Raw genomic sequence first — 15418 nt, 5'->3', positions numbered from 1 at the left:
TTGGTGGTTCGACACGCAATCGATGTCATGCACATTGAGAAGAACGTGTATGTTAGCTTGATTGGTACGTTACTAGACATACCTGGCAAACAAAGGATACACTCCAAGCACGAAAGGAGCTGAAATGTTTGAAACTCAGACAGTATCTACATCTCGAAGATATAGAAGAATGCGACAAATATCTTGGTCCCGCTAGCTACAGTATGAGCAAGGCAGAGAAAATTGCAATGTGCAAGTGCTTGCATGGAATCAAAGTTCCATCAGGTTACCCCGCCAACATAAAGAGACTAGTAAATATGAAAAATTTAAAATTAACTGGCATGAAGTCTCATGATTGTCATGTGATGATGACACAGATGCTTCCAATTGCAATTAGAGGTATTCTGCCATTGAAGGTCTAAAACATAATCATAAAGCTGTGTTCGTCTTCAACGCGATATCACAGAAGGCCATCGATCGGATCAAGTTAGATAAGCTGCAGGAAGACATGCTTGAGACTCTATTCTAGCTTGAGGAGTTGTTCCCTCCATCATTTTTTGATATCATGATGCATCTCATTGTTCACATTGTGAAAGAGATACGGATTTTTGGCCCCGTGTTTCTGCATCAGATGTACCCTTTCGAGAGGTTCATGGGAGTTCTGAAGAAATATATTCGTAACCAAAATGGGCCGGAAGGCTAGATGGCCGAGGGCTGGGGAACCGAGGAGGTCATTGATTTCCACGTCGACTACATGAATCTCAAATCGATTGGTGTGCCTGTATCTCGCCATGAGGGGAGGCTATAGGGGAAAGGCACGATTGGTGCAAAGTCATTCTGCACTAACGACCCTATTTCATTCACGCAAGCATATTTCACAGTTCTGCAACAATCAATTGTAGTAGACCCATATGTCAAAGAACACCTGAAGTTATTATGCACCATAAGCCCAGGGAAGTCCGATGTTTGGATCGCGCGAGAGCACCAAGATCATTTTGGTGCCTATTTACGTAGACAGGTGATGTATAAGTAGATAGAGTGTGCTCAGTTGACTGTGTTGGCTCACGAACTGTCAACTACAATCCTCACATTCCAAGGATATGACATTTTATACGAGAGCTCAGGATAATAAGAGCACCAAGCAAAATAGCTGTGTCCGTATAGATGCCTACGACTGCAATGGAAATAGTTAGCCTACTATGGATTCGTAGAAGAGATCTAGGAGCTCGACTATGGACTGTTAAAGGTTCCTCTTTACCGGTGCCAATAGGTCAGACTCCCAGTGGGTGTGAAGATCAACAAGTACGGTATGAATACAGTGGATCAAAAACTCGTTGGATACAGAGAAGAACCATTGGTACTTGTGAATAATGTTATGCAAGTCTTCTATGTAAAGGACCCAGACCCAGCTAACAAGGAGGAGCGCCACGTGGTTCTTCAAGGAAAAAGAAGGATAGTCGGAGTAGAGAATGTTGTTGATAAGGAAGACTACAATCAATTCGACACACTACCTCCTTTCAGAGTGGACGTCGACCTACGTCCCATGGAAGATACGGACGAACCTCCCTATGGACGCCGTGATCATAATGAAGGGCGAATCGTTAAGACAAAGTAGCTAAATTGTATTAATTACTACGGAAATTTGTTTTAGATGCAATTTTACCTCACTTTTGTTATGGAATCTTCAGTTCCTAGTTTATGGTGGAAGATGTCTTTATTATTGAGCATATTGATTTTTGACTTTTAATAATGAATTAGCAATAGTACAAGCTAGCAATATTGCTATGTATTACTATTTTTTATTTTTAATAAATTACCTATAGTTATGAGCATATTTATTTTTAATTTTTAATGAATTAACTATAGTTATGAACATATTTATTTTATTTATTTATTGTATTAGAAAATTGAACTAGGAAATTTAGGTATATACAAAACATAATTTTGGTATATAGCAAGTTAAAATTTAAATAAATATGTATTAGGATTTTAGGTCAACAGAATGTTAATAAGTATAGATAGTATTAAATCGAAATCACTTGAGTAGCGCAGTGTTTTGTTCGGTCTTACTTGTGCAGGTTATGGGTTTGAGTCTCTTTGTGCGCGCGCGAAACTTAAAGAAATTTTTTGCACCCTAAGCTACTAACAGGGAAAGGGGTTTCACTGCCTGTGGACATAGTTGGCCGGCAGTGAAACTACTTTCACTACCGGTGGACTTATTGGGCTGGCAGTGAAAATACACTTCCACTGCTGGTCGTCATATTGAGCCAGCAGTGAAGGTACCCTTTCACTGTCGATGCTCAAATTGAGCAGACAGTGAAAGTACCCTTTCACTGCTAGTCGTCATAGTGAGCCGGCAGTGAAAGCTCTCCCCTATATTGCTCGACGCCCGTCCTCTTGCACTTAAATTTTTTTTCCCTACCTGTGCCCTTCCGCGACACCACTGTCCCCACTTCCTCCTTGACACCGCTGGCTCCTCCCTGACACTGCCGTCCCCGGGCATCCTCCCTGACGCCGTTGTCCCCGCCGCATCCTCCCCGACTTCGCCATCCTCGGAGCCCCATTGTCCCTGTCCCGTAGGCCACCGTCCCCTTCCCCCATCCCGCTTGTGCTGCCGTCGTCTGCCCGCCCGCCTCATCAATCGATAGAGCAAAGGTAAATCCCCCGCCCTCCTTCCTCCCTTGTTGTGAGGCGATATCAAATTTGGCTGCACTCGTGTGCATTCAAAATCTATGACTTAAAATATGTGTTCATTACTATGTATTAATGAAGGTGCTTTTGTTATTAATTTACATTAAATATATGTATCATTGTATGCATGTATTGAGAGAGAGACGGAGAGATCGAGGAGTGAGAGGGAGTACAAAGAGGACAGAGAGAGGAAGGAGGAGAGGGAGAAGAGGCAAAACACTGCTGGCTGAATCGTTCAGCCGGCAGTGATTTCAGGTTTATCACTGCCAGCTCAAGGATTCAGCCGGCAGTGATGCCTTGTATCACTGCCGGCTGAATCCTTGAGCTGGCAGTGATAAGGCCCCCTTCACTGCCGGTCCACCGAGTTGGCAGTGATAGTCCATGACTATCACTGCCTGTTGCCCACTGCCGTCTCCAAAACCGGCAGTGAAGGTGGTTTTGGAGGCGACAGTGAAGGTGGTTTTGGAGACGGCAGTGAAGGTGGTTTCTACAATAGTGTGTTGATCCTTAAAAAAATGGTTGATGTTTCTTATACTGCTTACTTGGCTTCTTTTGGCGGAATATTGTGCCAACCATTGACAAAAGAAGCTCCTGTTTATGCACCTGCATATGGAATCACTCGATGTAGCATTAGCCGTGCCAGCACTCAACAACAGGAGAATTTACAGAACTGAAAGTTTGAAACTCCAAATGTACTTTACAGTCACTTGAAGAAGACTGTATCTGTTATTTATAAATGCTTGGGATTCAAATTTATTAAGTCGACTACATCTAAAGCACTCACCCTTTGCTCTTATTTGGATCTCAATGTTTCTTTCAGAATTTTGAAGAAAATTTCGTTCATATCAACACTTGCTGCTATGGTTTGAATCACATCTTCCTAATGACCAGATAATACTTTTCAGAGGGGAAATCAACAAGCGATGCTTGATAGCTTGGTTAATCTACAGATTCAAATTGGCAAAATTACGAGAAAATGAGCAAGATCGAAGTGCAGGTACCTGCACCTTCATTGGAAATTAAAAGAACTAAGCTGAAAATGAAAGCAAGGTAAAAGATACTCCACACAGACGAACATATGAAAAGATGAAACGTAGACGGTACATCACATGCTGGTCAGTTTAATCTTCAGGCAATATTTAAACTCCACTTGTGATGAAACAGAAGAAATTTTCTCTATCAATCGTGATTCGGGATAGATCGAACAACTCATTTTTCACATTCCTAATCAATCATTGTTGGAGCAAGAGTTCGTCTTGTCCCAGCAAGTACGGCGAGAGTTTCTTTTAAGAAGGAGACTCAAGCTTGGAGATGAAGTTTGAGAGGAAGGAACACTACGATGTATTGATGGTAGAAAAATGTATCACTCTGGGAGGAGTATCACAGCGTGACTAGGTGTGTTTTCACCTTTGTGTCTTTTTTTTGCTGTCTTGCCCATTCTCTTCCCGCTGTGTCCCTTTGCCCAGAGGACCATGGCCCCCTATTTATAGGGCCGTGCGTAACTTAGCGTACAAGTTATCATAATGTACAAATATCTGGGCTCTGATCAAATTACTGGGCCTTATCCCGGATAACTACCTTCTACCCTATCGAGAAGATAAATATCCATCGTTGTAATTATCGTGGTGCGTACCCCCTGAAGGGGGCAAGCTGGTCGCCTATTGTGGCCCGGTGCCGCACTGTTAGGGGTGTCAGGATAGTCTCCATCACGCCGGGGTGTTAGAGGGGTGTCCATTAGCCTAGGCCTTTAATATCGGTCACTTCTTTGCAGGAAAAGCACGACCGGTGCTCCCCTTCCGGCAGATCTTTCCTAAGGCCTGCTGACTGACCCCGCTGCCTTCGGAAAGGCGACTCGATTAGACCGAGGTGGGGGCCATGGGAGGCATAGAACCGGGAGGTGAAGGCTTTGAGAAGCGGGACCCCGGAGGGCCGAGGCTTCGGGACGCTGAAGCTTTGAAGGATCGATGCTTCAGGAGGTCTGTTTTGGGAGGCTTCAGAAGGTCGAGCCGGTGGAGCCAAGGGAAGGCTTCGTAGGTACGTAGGGGTGTCGTGAAGGGATCTGATGACATCAGAGATCTAGCTTTTAACCGAGGGTCCGGAGATCAAGGCTCTGGAGGGACCTAGATGGTGATCTTCATCCATTATCCTCAGGCTGGTTTATTTTCCTCCCAATAGTACCCCCTCATTCTCAGGCCCCGATGTTTCAGAGGGGGGAGAGGATGCAGAGGAAAAATCATCCCCAGCCTGGTATAGTATCAAGGATGCCTGATGTCAATTCTTTGTCCTTTGAAGTCGCTAGAGTAGAGGTTACGTGTGGCTTTGGAGAATCCCACGTGTTCACCTGGTGGGACAAGACGTGCCATTGTCACGTTCTGACTGGATAATGCAGGGGGGTTGTTTATGGTCTTGTGCCCACGACCCTATCATGTGCCGAAAGGAGTTTGGGTTATTACTGTGATGGGACATCCGCGCGAGAAAACGAGGCATTCATCGTGGAGTGCTGCCACATGTTGGAGGGAACCCGGATATGGCCACGCCCCCCCCAGGTGTTCAATGGTGGGGACACGACGGTGTTTGTCCCACTTCATCTTCCATACCTACGTGGCTGCGTGGCCCAGGTATAAAACCGGGGTTACCCGGTTGGAGTTTCCACAACTTCACAAGTCAGCAGTTAACCTTGACTTGAGTATGGCATCGTCTTCCTCCCTATCCTCTTTGGAGATGTCGATGATCTCGACGGCTTCTTCGGGAGCTGGACCGTTTCAGTCGTCGACAGAGGCGCTGGTGGCCACGCTCCTTCCATCTCTGCTAGGGAGGCAGTTGCCTGCTGCTCCAGCCTGACCTTTGGCCGGGGAGGGCATGCCTGTCGAGATCTTCGATATCTCCGATGACGATGAGGAGATCAATTGGGATCTCCTGTGAAGGGAGAGTGAGCTGGCGCCTATGGGCCCGGTGGCAAAGTAGGAGGAGGCCAGGAAGGCGAGGGAGAAGGCCCTGCCGGTGACCTCCTCGGACTCCTCAGCGTCCTCTGACAGCTCAAGATTTGGCTATTGTATCGGCTTCTGCAGCGGCACACCGCAGATGAGGTGCATACGCCGTCCCATGCGTGGCCCCTGCCGAGACACGTAGGAGGTGAAGATGGTCACCGGGATGGCGTCCTTGGTGATGCTGTGATATATCCATGTCACTACTGAACTTAGTCACCTTGTACTCTTTCTCGCCCTGTTTTGCTCCGTAGGGATCTATCTTATTCGTGGCAATTTCTGTACTGTTGCTTTAGTGTGTATCCCCTGGATGTACTAGTTGTTTAATAATATATCATGGACCTTCAGGAACGGTCATGTCTCCTTCCGTATCGGAATGCAAGGGGATCTTTCAAACGGGTGACCGCATGCGCGCGTGCTTTCATGCCTCCAAACCATGCTTCTTTGTCCCATTTGAAGGCGATGGCTAGTTTTTCTGACGATCGGGCACCGAGCCTTCGTATTGATCATCGTTGATTTTGTTTCTTCTGGGGGAGAGGTGGCCTTGAGAATCTGGTGGTGATGGATACGTAGGGTAACTAAGGAGAACCGGGTGGAGTAGTGGCGACCTTATCGTCCCCGATTAATGTGTACTCCTCGGGCCTGGGACTGGTAGGGTCTCCTTCCTAATTTGTTCCAGATTTCTGACTCAGCAAAGTCCTTGTGGAACATTTGGAGACAAGCTTTGGAGGTCGTCCTTGACCCTTCAAGTTCCTTAGCGACTATCCGGGTTGAAGGCGATGATGTGTCAGAGGCGCAGCCAAAGGCTAGGCAAGAGAGGTGGTCCGCGACCCTCCTTGGCCCTTAGCCGCTGCCCGGCTCTGGAGGGATTCAGTCCGGCACCTGGCAACGGTGCATCGGAGGCAAAGCCGAAGGCTAGGCGGGAGAGGTGGTCCGCGACCCCCTCGGCCCTTAGCTGCTGCCCAGCTCCAGAGGGATTCCGTCAGGAGCTTGGCGACGATGCGTCGGAGGCGAAGCCGAAGGCTAGGAGAGAGAGGTGGTCCACGACCCCCTCGGCCCTTAGCCACTGTCATGAATTGCGGTCTTTGCAATGGACAATCGAGGGTTCCACTATGTTTCCCATGCTACGAGGCATGGGCTTTTATTAAATGTTAGTATAACAATCATAAAATGACATATGAAATGTGTTTTAAAAGGATATGGTAGGGTAATGATTTTACCTTTTACCATACATGTTTGAGTCACGTGGTCATACCTTCCCCTGTAGGGAGGGGGATCTTCATACCTCTTTGATCTGTGTGTGGTGCTCTTTGGAGGGCAACAGGTTTCGTATCCCTTCGGCACGGAGGTATTAGCCTTCAAGATGCTGGGGTACTTTTCCTATTAGGTCCTTTCAGAACCTTTTTGCTCGGTGGAGTTTCTGGAAAACATCTCCATCGCGGGGGTTTTTGGGATGTCTCTCCGTTTTGTCAGAGGTTTTGTAAGGCTCTCCGTTGTGCGGAGGTTTGGTAAAGCTCTTCGTTTTTGCCCGAGGTTTTGGTAAAGCTCTCCATCTTTACTGGAGGTTTGGTAAAGCTCCTTGTTTTTATTGGAGGATGGGTAAAGCTCTCTGTTTTTGCCTGAAGTTTGGTAAAGCTCTCCATTTTTGTGGGAGATTTTGTAAAGTTCTCCATTTTTACCAAAGGTTTTGTAAGACTCTCCATTTTTGTCGGAGGTTTTTGTAAGGTTCTTCGTTTTTACCGAAGGTTTTGTAAGACTCTCTGTTTTTGCCGAAGGTTTTGTAAGACTCTCCATTTTTGTCAAAGTTTTTTGTAAGGTTCTCCATTTTTGCCGAAAGTTTTGTAAGACTCTCCGTTTTTGTCGAAGGTTTTGTAAGACTCCCCATTTTTGTCAGAGGTTTTTGTAAGGTTCTCTATTTTTGCCGGAGGTTTTATAAGACTCTCCATTTTTGTCAGAGGTTTTCTAAGACTCTCCATTTTTGTCGGAGGTTTTGTAAGGTTCTCCATTTTTTACAGAGGTTTTATAAGACTCTTCGTTTTTGTCGAAAGTTTTTGTAAGGTTTTCTGTTTTTTGCCAGAGGTTTTGTAAGACTCCTTGGCATGTATTAATGCCGAAGGTCCTACACACTATCAGAGCTACGCAATACCTTCCAGGAAACCTAGGCAGTCTTGCCTTCTAGGTGACCTAGGCATGCTACGCTCATGGTGTGTAGGCTTGTCGTGCTCCTGAGGAAACGCCCGGGGTGCACCGCAACACTGTGTGCCAAGGATGTGCCCTGACGCATGGCATTTATATGACCGAAGTTATGCAATGCCTTCTAGGGCACCCTAGTTATAATCTGCCTTGCAGGTGACCTAGGCATAAATGGCGCCAGCGATATATAAGCATGTCATGCAGAGAGGATTCCTTCCAACAGCATTTCTCGAAGCACCGCATCCTTAGATCAGGGCAGTCCCCTGATATGCGGCGTCCACACACTATCGAGCCTACACAATACCTTCTAGGAAACCTAGGCAGTCTTGCCTTCTAGGTGACCTAGGTATGCTACGCCCGTGGTGTGTGGGCTCCACTTCCTACTAGGGCAAAGCCTACCCTCTGGAAAACCTTTTCAGGTGACCTTGGGTTTAGGCAAGCGATGCTTACTGGTGCATGGGCTTCTCATGCCTCCGGAGAAACCCCCCGGGGGCGCCACAACTACATTACCAAGGAAGTCCCTTGATAACCGGCATCTACACACTATCAAGGCTATGCAATACCTTTCAGGAAACCTAGGCAGTCTTGCCTTCCAGGTGACCTAGGCATGCTACGCTCGCGGTGTGTTGATATGTCATGCAACAAGGATTCTTTGCGATAGCATTCCTCGGAGCACCGCAACTCCGCCACCGAGGACATCCCCCGGGGCATGGCTTTGACACCCGAGGCTATGCAAATGCCTTCCAGGGCACCCTGGGCATAATCTGCCTTGCAGGTGACCTAGGCATAAGCGGCGCCTGCGGTGTGTGGGACTCACTATCTACCGAGACTACGCAATGCCTTCTAGGAAATTTGGCAGTCTTGCCTTCCAGTTGACCTAGGCATGCTACGTCCGAGGTACGTGGGCTTGTCACGCCACCCGAAGATATCCTAAGGGTGGCGCCGCAACACGGTCTATCAAGGAAATCCCTTGATATGTGGCAACTACACTTCCGAGGCCGCACAATGCCTTCCAGGAAAGTTGGGCAGACCCGCCCCCAGGTGACCTAGGCACGATGCATCTGCGAAAGTGTAGGGATTTTGCATGGTTATACTAGCTAAGTTTTGCAGTCTATTGTTGGCAATAAGAAGCTAGTTGTAGCATAAAACATAGCTAGGTTAAATAACTGTTCATGCTAAGTGAGAATGTAACTTAAGTTCTACTGCTTCTACCTAGTGGCTATCTATTGAAAAAAGACTTTTAGCAGTAAGGTTGGAGGCCTCCAACAGACTCTAACCTGGCTGTGTGAAAGACGGATTACTAGGTAAACTACTTGGTGGTTAATAGCGGGTGTACCTTTGTAGGAATAAGGCCTCTATTGTGAGGTTTGGTGACCTCAAAGCCTGTGGCTAGGCTGGGAGAGGCGGTGCTTGACCCCCTCAGCCTTTAGCCATTGCCCAACCCCGGAGGTAATCCATCCGGGGCCTCGCGACTGCATGTTGGAGGCGTAGTCGAAGGTTAGTAGGGAGATGTGGTCCGTGACCCCCTCCGTCCGTAGCCTGGCAACGGTGTGTCCGTGACTCAGTTCTTGTTGCTGGTTGTGGTACCGTTGGTAGGCTTGGTAGCGATGGTGTAGGGTTGAGGGGTCAGGGATTTGCCTAGGAGTTGGCCCCTGGCCTTCGGACCCTACATCATCCTTCACCCGCTCTTTCTGCGGTCATGTATTCTACTTGCCTTCCGAGGTATTCCTCCCGGAAGGTCATGAGGGTGCGGCAGTCGTTGGTGTTATGGCCGTGCCATGGTCCATGCAGGATGCACCCCGTGTGCCTCCAGGGGTGCCGGAGCTTGTAGTTGTTGTTGGGGTCGTTGTTGAAGACGGTGTGTCCCAGAGCCTGTGGTTTCCCCTAGGTCTGCTTACCCCTTGGGAGACCATCGAGGCTTCCTAGTGCACCGGCCTTTGCCCAGAGGACCACGGCCTCCTATTTATTGGGCGGTGTGTAACTTGGCGTACAAGTTATCATAATGTACAAATATCTGGGATCTGATCAAATTACTGGGCCTTATCCTGGATAACTACCTTTTACCCTATCGGGGAGATAAATATCCACCGTGGTAATTATCGTGGTGCCTACCCCCTGAAGGGGGCAAGCCGGTCGCCGATTGCAACTCGGCGTCGCACTATCAGGGGTGTCAGGATAACCTCCATCATGATAGGGTGTCAGAGTGGCATCCATTAGCCTAGGACTTTAATGCCGACCACTTCCTTGTAGGCAAAGCACGACTGGTGCTCCCCTTCCAGTAGATCTTTCCTAAGGCCTACTGACTCACCCCGCTGCCTTCGGGAAGGAGGCTCGATTAGCCCGAGGCGGGGGCCTTGGGAGGCATAGAACCAGGAGGTGAAGGCTTTGGGAAGCGGGACCCCAGAGGGCCAAGGGGTACCATGAAGGAATCTAATGACATCGGAGATCGAGCTTTTAACAGAGGGTTCGGAGATCTAGGATCCGGAGGGACCTGGATGGTGATCTTCAACCATTATCATCAGGCTAGTTTATTCCCCCCCCCCCCTCAACAACCATCAGAACAACTTTCCAAGATGTAATATTAGAAATTTGAGGCACCAAATGTCGATCCAATCCAATTAGTTTCAGCAAACCAATCATAGTCATGCCAAGTTGTACCGTTACAATGGGTGCCAAAAATTTATATACGACTATCTAGGTACGGAGCCTCATGACAAATAACAAAATCGCTTTCAAATAGAGCTTGCAACTTGGATTTCAAATACAACTGTGAATTAAGTTTGAGTACAAATAAATAAGTCCATAGGAATAGATTTATTTCTACAACTATCTCTTTCAAATTGTCTTGCCCACGATGCGGCTAAGATATTCTCGTACACCTGCAGGTATTATATATTGATGCGAATTCCCATCGTACGTCAATAGGCTGATCAAAAAGTGCCTCCTCAGTGCTTGGCCATCCTCCACATGCATCATATATGGGCGTGTTCGGATGGTTGCATCCGCCGGTGCTTGCGTCGGCTGGTGCTTGCTCAGCGTATATTGCAGAGAGAGATGACTGTTTGGTTTCCAGGACAGTGCGTGCAGCGTGCATCCGCTCGTGCAAAAATACCTGCATCGGACGTACGCGCAGAAGGACCATCGCTCCCAGGCCAGGCCGAGCGGATGCAGCAGCAGCACAGAAGGTCCACCCGTCAGACGAGGCTCCCATTACCGCAGTCGCGTCTTCCGCTGCGTCTTCTCCACAGCCGATTTCGAATGGTGAGTCCGGTCTGGATCTGCATCTCCCACAGCGGAGCGGAGCGGGCTGAGGGTGGCCGCCGGGGGAGCGGAGCGGCGCGGGCTGAGGGCGGCCGTCGGGGGAGCGGAGCGGCGCCGGCTGAGGGCGGCCGCCGGGGGAGCAGCAGGGGCGTCGCGTCGCCGTGTGGGGGGGACGCCGGGGGAGGGCTGCTCGGGGGCTCACCGCGGCACTGGGAGGGGGCGCCGGGGAGCGGGCAGCCGGAGTGGGCGCCGGGGAGCGGGCAGCCGGAGTGGGCTCACGTCACTGGGAGTGGGCGCCGGGGAGCGGGCAGCCGGAGTGGGCGCCGGGGAGCGGGCAGCCGGAGCGGGCAGCCCTCGTGGGCGCCGGAGATGCCGGGCGGCCAGGAGCGCGGGGAGCGGCGATGGGGCCGGTAGGCTTGGCGCAGGGGCCGGTGGGCGCAGGAGGCGGCGATGGGGCCGGTGGGGTTGGCGCAGGGGCCGGTGGGCGCAGGGAGAGCGCGTGGAGCAGGGAGAGCGGCGCAGTGCCGAGCAGTGCCGAGCCAGGAGCTGAGCTGCGCAGTGCTGCGAGGGTGGGAGAGCGCGGGGAGCAGGGAGAGCGGCGCAGTGCCGAGTAGTGCCGAGCCAGGAGCTGAGCTGCGCAGTGCTGCGAGGGGGGAGGGGAAATGGAGGCTGCGAGGGTGCTGAGCTGTGGACTGAATTTTTTTTTTTATATTTCTGCTGCACAACTAGTAGCTAATTTTGGTGCACTGCATTTATTTTTTTATAATTCTGCTGCACAACTAGTAGCTAAGTATTGTGCTGTAAATTTCAGGAAATTTTGGTGGAGTAACATATACAGCAGAGAACTTTGAAGGTGCAAGGGTGGATCTTGGTACTTGTCTCCGTGAAGAAACGAGGTAATTTGTATATGTGGTTTGACATGTTGCTGTATGAGATGAAGCTGAAAGGATATTTCTGATCATATGAACATTTATAAATATAATTACAATTTGTCCGTATTTGCAATGGTTAGATGGATGAGTTGGCTGTCAAGCGGCGAAAAATAATTGCTCATGCTGCGGGAGTTGTTGCTACAATGTGTGCGTACACGTTGTTTTTGTATAGACGTCGAGGTCGTGAAGCACCCATCAGCTATGGTCCTTTAGCTGAAAGAGATAAAATTAGAATGGAAAACCTTAGATTCATTTTTCATAATGATGATCGCCATTGTGTAGAACAGCTTCGTATGAGGAGAGCCCCCTTTTTTCACTTATGCACATTACTCAGGACAAGACGGTTGCTTAAAGATACAATTCATAGCTCCATTGAGGAACAAGTTGCCATGTTCCTGCAAGTGGTTGGCCACAATTGTAGATTTAGGTTGATAAAGTTGAATTTTAGAAGGGGTTTGGAAACAATTAGTCGCTACTTTCGAGAAGTCCTGTATGCTATTGGGGAGCTACGAGGAGAGATGATTCGACCACCGTCCAACGATGTGCACCAAAAAATTGCAAACAGCCGCAGGTTCAACCCATATTTCAAGGTACTAGTGTTAGGTTCCGTAGTTGTTGGTTCCATTTATGCCCGCCGTAGTGGTTAACTATCATTGTTTCTTACTCTTGTGTAGGATTGCATTGGTGCTATAGATGGAACTCATGTGCTAGCTAGAGTCCCAGCTAGCATGGCAGCCGCCTTTCGGGGTAGGAAGGGGGTGACCACACAAAATGTTATGGCTGCTGTTGATTTTGATCTTAAGTTCACATATGTCTTAGCTGGCTGGGAGGGATCTGCTCATGATGCCATCATTCTAGCAGACGCTTTAGAAAGGGATGACGGCTTAAGGGTTCCCCCGGGTAAGTGTTGGTCATTAGGTAACAACAAAAGTTTAAGTTAACATAAAAATTTGCTTACTTGGATACAATTTCCCTCTTGTCAAGTAAATTCTACTTGGTCGATGCAGGATATGCTGTTCGTCCTGGGTTCCTTCCACCATATCGTGGCTGCCGATACCATTTAAAGGAGTATGGTGGAAGGAACAACCCTCGTGACCATAGGGAATTATTCAATCTGAGGCACTCCTCGCTTAGAGTCACAGTAGAACGAGCTTTTGGTGCATTGAAGAATCGTTTCAAAATTCTTTACAACAAGCCGTTTCACCCGTACAAAACCCAAGTGAAGTTAGTGCTAGCTTGCTGCATTTTGCACAACTGGATCCTAACACACGGCCCTGATGAGTGTGTCCCTGCAGAACAAGACTGGACTCCAAACCCTGTGGAACCCGAAGCACATAACGATGTTGCATATGACAACAACTCGTGGGCAGCAAAGAGGGACGAGTGGGCACTAGCTATGTGGAACAATAGGGGAAACATGCGTGTATGAAAGTCATCGTGTAATAGTTGGTACTTTTAATTGTGCAACGGTTTGTAGACTAAATTCATATGTAACTGACTATGTATTATTGGTAATTTAAGTGCAGATTTAGTGCTGTTGATTTTGATGAATGGAAGTGCAGTTTTAGTGCTGTTTTGAGATGAATTGATGTGCTGTTTTAGTGCTGAATGGAAGTGCAGTTTTAGTGCTGTTTTGAGATGAATTGATGTGCCGTTTTAGTGCTGTTTTTAGATGAATCTAAGTGCTGTTTTAGTTCTGTTTTCAGTCAATGTAAGTGCAGTTTTCGTGCTGAATGGAAGTGCAGTTTAGTGCTGTTTTGAGATGAATTGATGTGGTGTTTTAGTGCTGAATGGAAGTGCAGTTTTAGTGCTGTTTTGAGATGAATTGATGTGCCGTTTTAGTGCTGTTTTTAGATGAATCTAAGTGCTGTTTTAGTTCTGTTTTCAGTCAATGTAAGTGCAGTTTTTATTGCTGAGATTTGCTGAGTTTTGCAGGTGATGGCTGAGCATGGGGGTGTCGGTGGGGCAAGGAATCAATTGCGGTGGACAGCCCACATGTCCAACATGATGCTGCGCCATTTGGTTGCGCTGATTGAGGGTGGAGTGCGGACTGATAAGGGCTTTAAGGAGGCGCACCTAAACACAGTTGCAAGAAAAGTGACTGAGCAGTGCGGTGTAGAAGTCAGCGGGAGTCAGGTGTACAACCACCTTCGCAAATGGAGATCAAGGTGGGTGAAAATATGCAAGCTGCGGGACATCAGCGGTGCCTTGTGGGATGACAACACACACTCCATCGTACTAGAGGACGAGCACTACAAAGGCCACATCAAGGTTGATGCATCACAACTGACTTCAGTGTCAAACACTTTGATCTATTTTCTGATAGATACATCTCATATTTGTAGGATCACCCTGCTGATGTTGACTACCTCAACGTTCCTCTCGAGAACTATGAGCAGATGGTTGCCATCTTCTCTGTTGGACAGGCCACTGGGAGGTATGCTATGGGCTCCAATGAGCCTTTGGGACCTCCTCCCGATGAGGTGGAGAGCGAAGGCAAGGCGGACCCGATTTCGACTGCCACCAATGCGGGGATTATCTTTCCCGAGGTTATTGCAGAGTCCGTGGATGATGACACCAACACCAACACCCCTCCCCCGCATGCCTCTGAGGAGGTTGCTGTTGGATCGGCGGGGGGGAAAGGGAAGGACTCCTCCAGTGGGGCTGGTTCAAAGAGGAAGAGGGCCATGATCACAGAAGATGAGGCCATCATCTTCAACGGCATGACCGAAGCTGTAAAGGATATGGCAGGTGCAATCAAGGCAACCGTCCATGCTGAGGCACATCCCGATGTGTACAATGCGGTCATGAACCTCCCTGGCTTCTCCGAGGATGCATTGCTGGCTGCTCTTGATTGGCTCTATGACCACAAGCCACAGAGCATTGGTTTTGTGCAGATGAGTGCTGAGCATCGTCGTAAGTGGATGAATCGTTGGATCTCCAAGCACTACTTCACTGACTAATGTGCTTGTCATCTAACACTAACCTTTTGCCTACTTAGTTGGTGGTTAATGAACATTCCTCCACCCTCGAGGCCGTATCTATTTATGTAAGATGAAACTGTGGACATCTTCTAATAGCTAAGCTTAGTACATGATGTGGCACTATGGGTTGTGATGATGAAGCGGTCTAAACCTTATAAACTGTTGGCTGCTCATGTGATTATTTTGTGTAAATGTTGGAGGGTTCATGCTTAGGTGCAATATGGACATGTGTTTATTGTGCAAATCAAGTTAGTTGAGCACCTTTCGTTCAACTTGATTCTTGTCTGTTACGAATTAACTCAACATATGTACTGTCTTATTCTATTTAGCATATCAGTCTTATGCCTAAATGCGATCAGCGAGAGATAATACAACAACATATGCTCATCATCTA

General features: G+C 48.3%; 2 protein-coding genes across 2 annotated transcripts; both read left to right on the top strand.

Annotated features, from left to right (window-relative positions):
- Positions 1-11935: 11935 nt before the first annotated feature.
- On the top strand, positions 11936-15003 carry LOC133901522 (uncharacterized). Its single transcript, XM_062342870.1, has 3 exons — positions 11936-12004; positions 13976-14311; positions 14386-15003. The coding sequence occupies exons 2-3, from the start codon at positions 13979-13981 to the stop codon at positions 15001-15003; spliced, it is 951 nt and encodes a 316-aa protein (XP_062198854.1). The 5' UTR covers positions 11936-12004; positions 13976-13978.
- LOC133901523 (protein ANTAGONIST OF LIKE HETEROCHROMATIN PROTEIN 1-like) lies at positions 11958-13469 on the top strand. The gene is made up of 3 exons (XM_062342871.1): positions 11958-12525; positions 12715-12944; positions 13025-13469. The coding sequence occupies exons 1-3, from the start codon at positions 12121-12123 to the stop codon at positions 13467-13469; spliced, it is 1080 nt and encodes a 359-aa protein (XP_062198855.1). The 5' UTR covers positions 11958-12120.
- Positions 15004-15418: the final 415 nt, after the last annotated feature.

This window comes from Phragmites australis, chromosome 20, assembly GCF_958298935.1.
Source record: "Phragmites australis chromosome 20, lpPhrAust1.1, whole genome shotgun sequence".
Taxonomy (NCBI): Eukaryota; Viridiplantae; Streptophyta; class Magnoliopsida; order Poales; family Poaceae; genus Phragmites; species Phragmites australis.
The sequence above is the reverse complement of the archived record's forward strand: the minus strand, read 5'-3'. Positions and strand labels throughout refer to the sequence as shown.

Excerpts from the sequence above, each read along its gene's own strand:
- LOC133901523 (XM_062342871.1), top strand. The coding sequence starts at position 12,121 with ATGGATGAGTTGGCTGTCAAGCGGCGAAAAATAATTGCTCATGCTGCG. Across the intron at positions 12,526-12,714 it reads TTAGTCGCTACTTTCGAGAA|GATTGCATTGGTGCTATAGA; the intron begins GTCCTGTATGCT and ends ACTCTTGTGTAG. Across the intron at positions 12,945-13,024 it reads TTAAGGGTTCCCCCGGGTAA|TAAATTCTACTTGGTCGATG; the intron begins GTGTTGGTCATT and ends CCTCTTGTCAAG.
- LOC133901522 (XM_062342870.1), top strand. The coding sequence starts at position 13,979 with ATGGCTGAGCATGGGGGTGTCGGTGGGGCAAGGAATCAATTGCGGTGG. Across the intron at positions 14,312-14,385 it reads ACTACAAAGGCCACATCAAG|GATCACCCTGCTGATGTTGA; the intron begins GTTGATGCATCA and ends TCATATTTGTAG.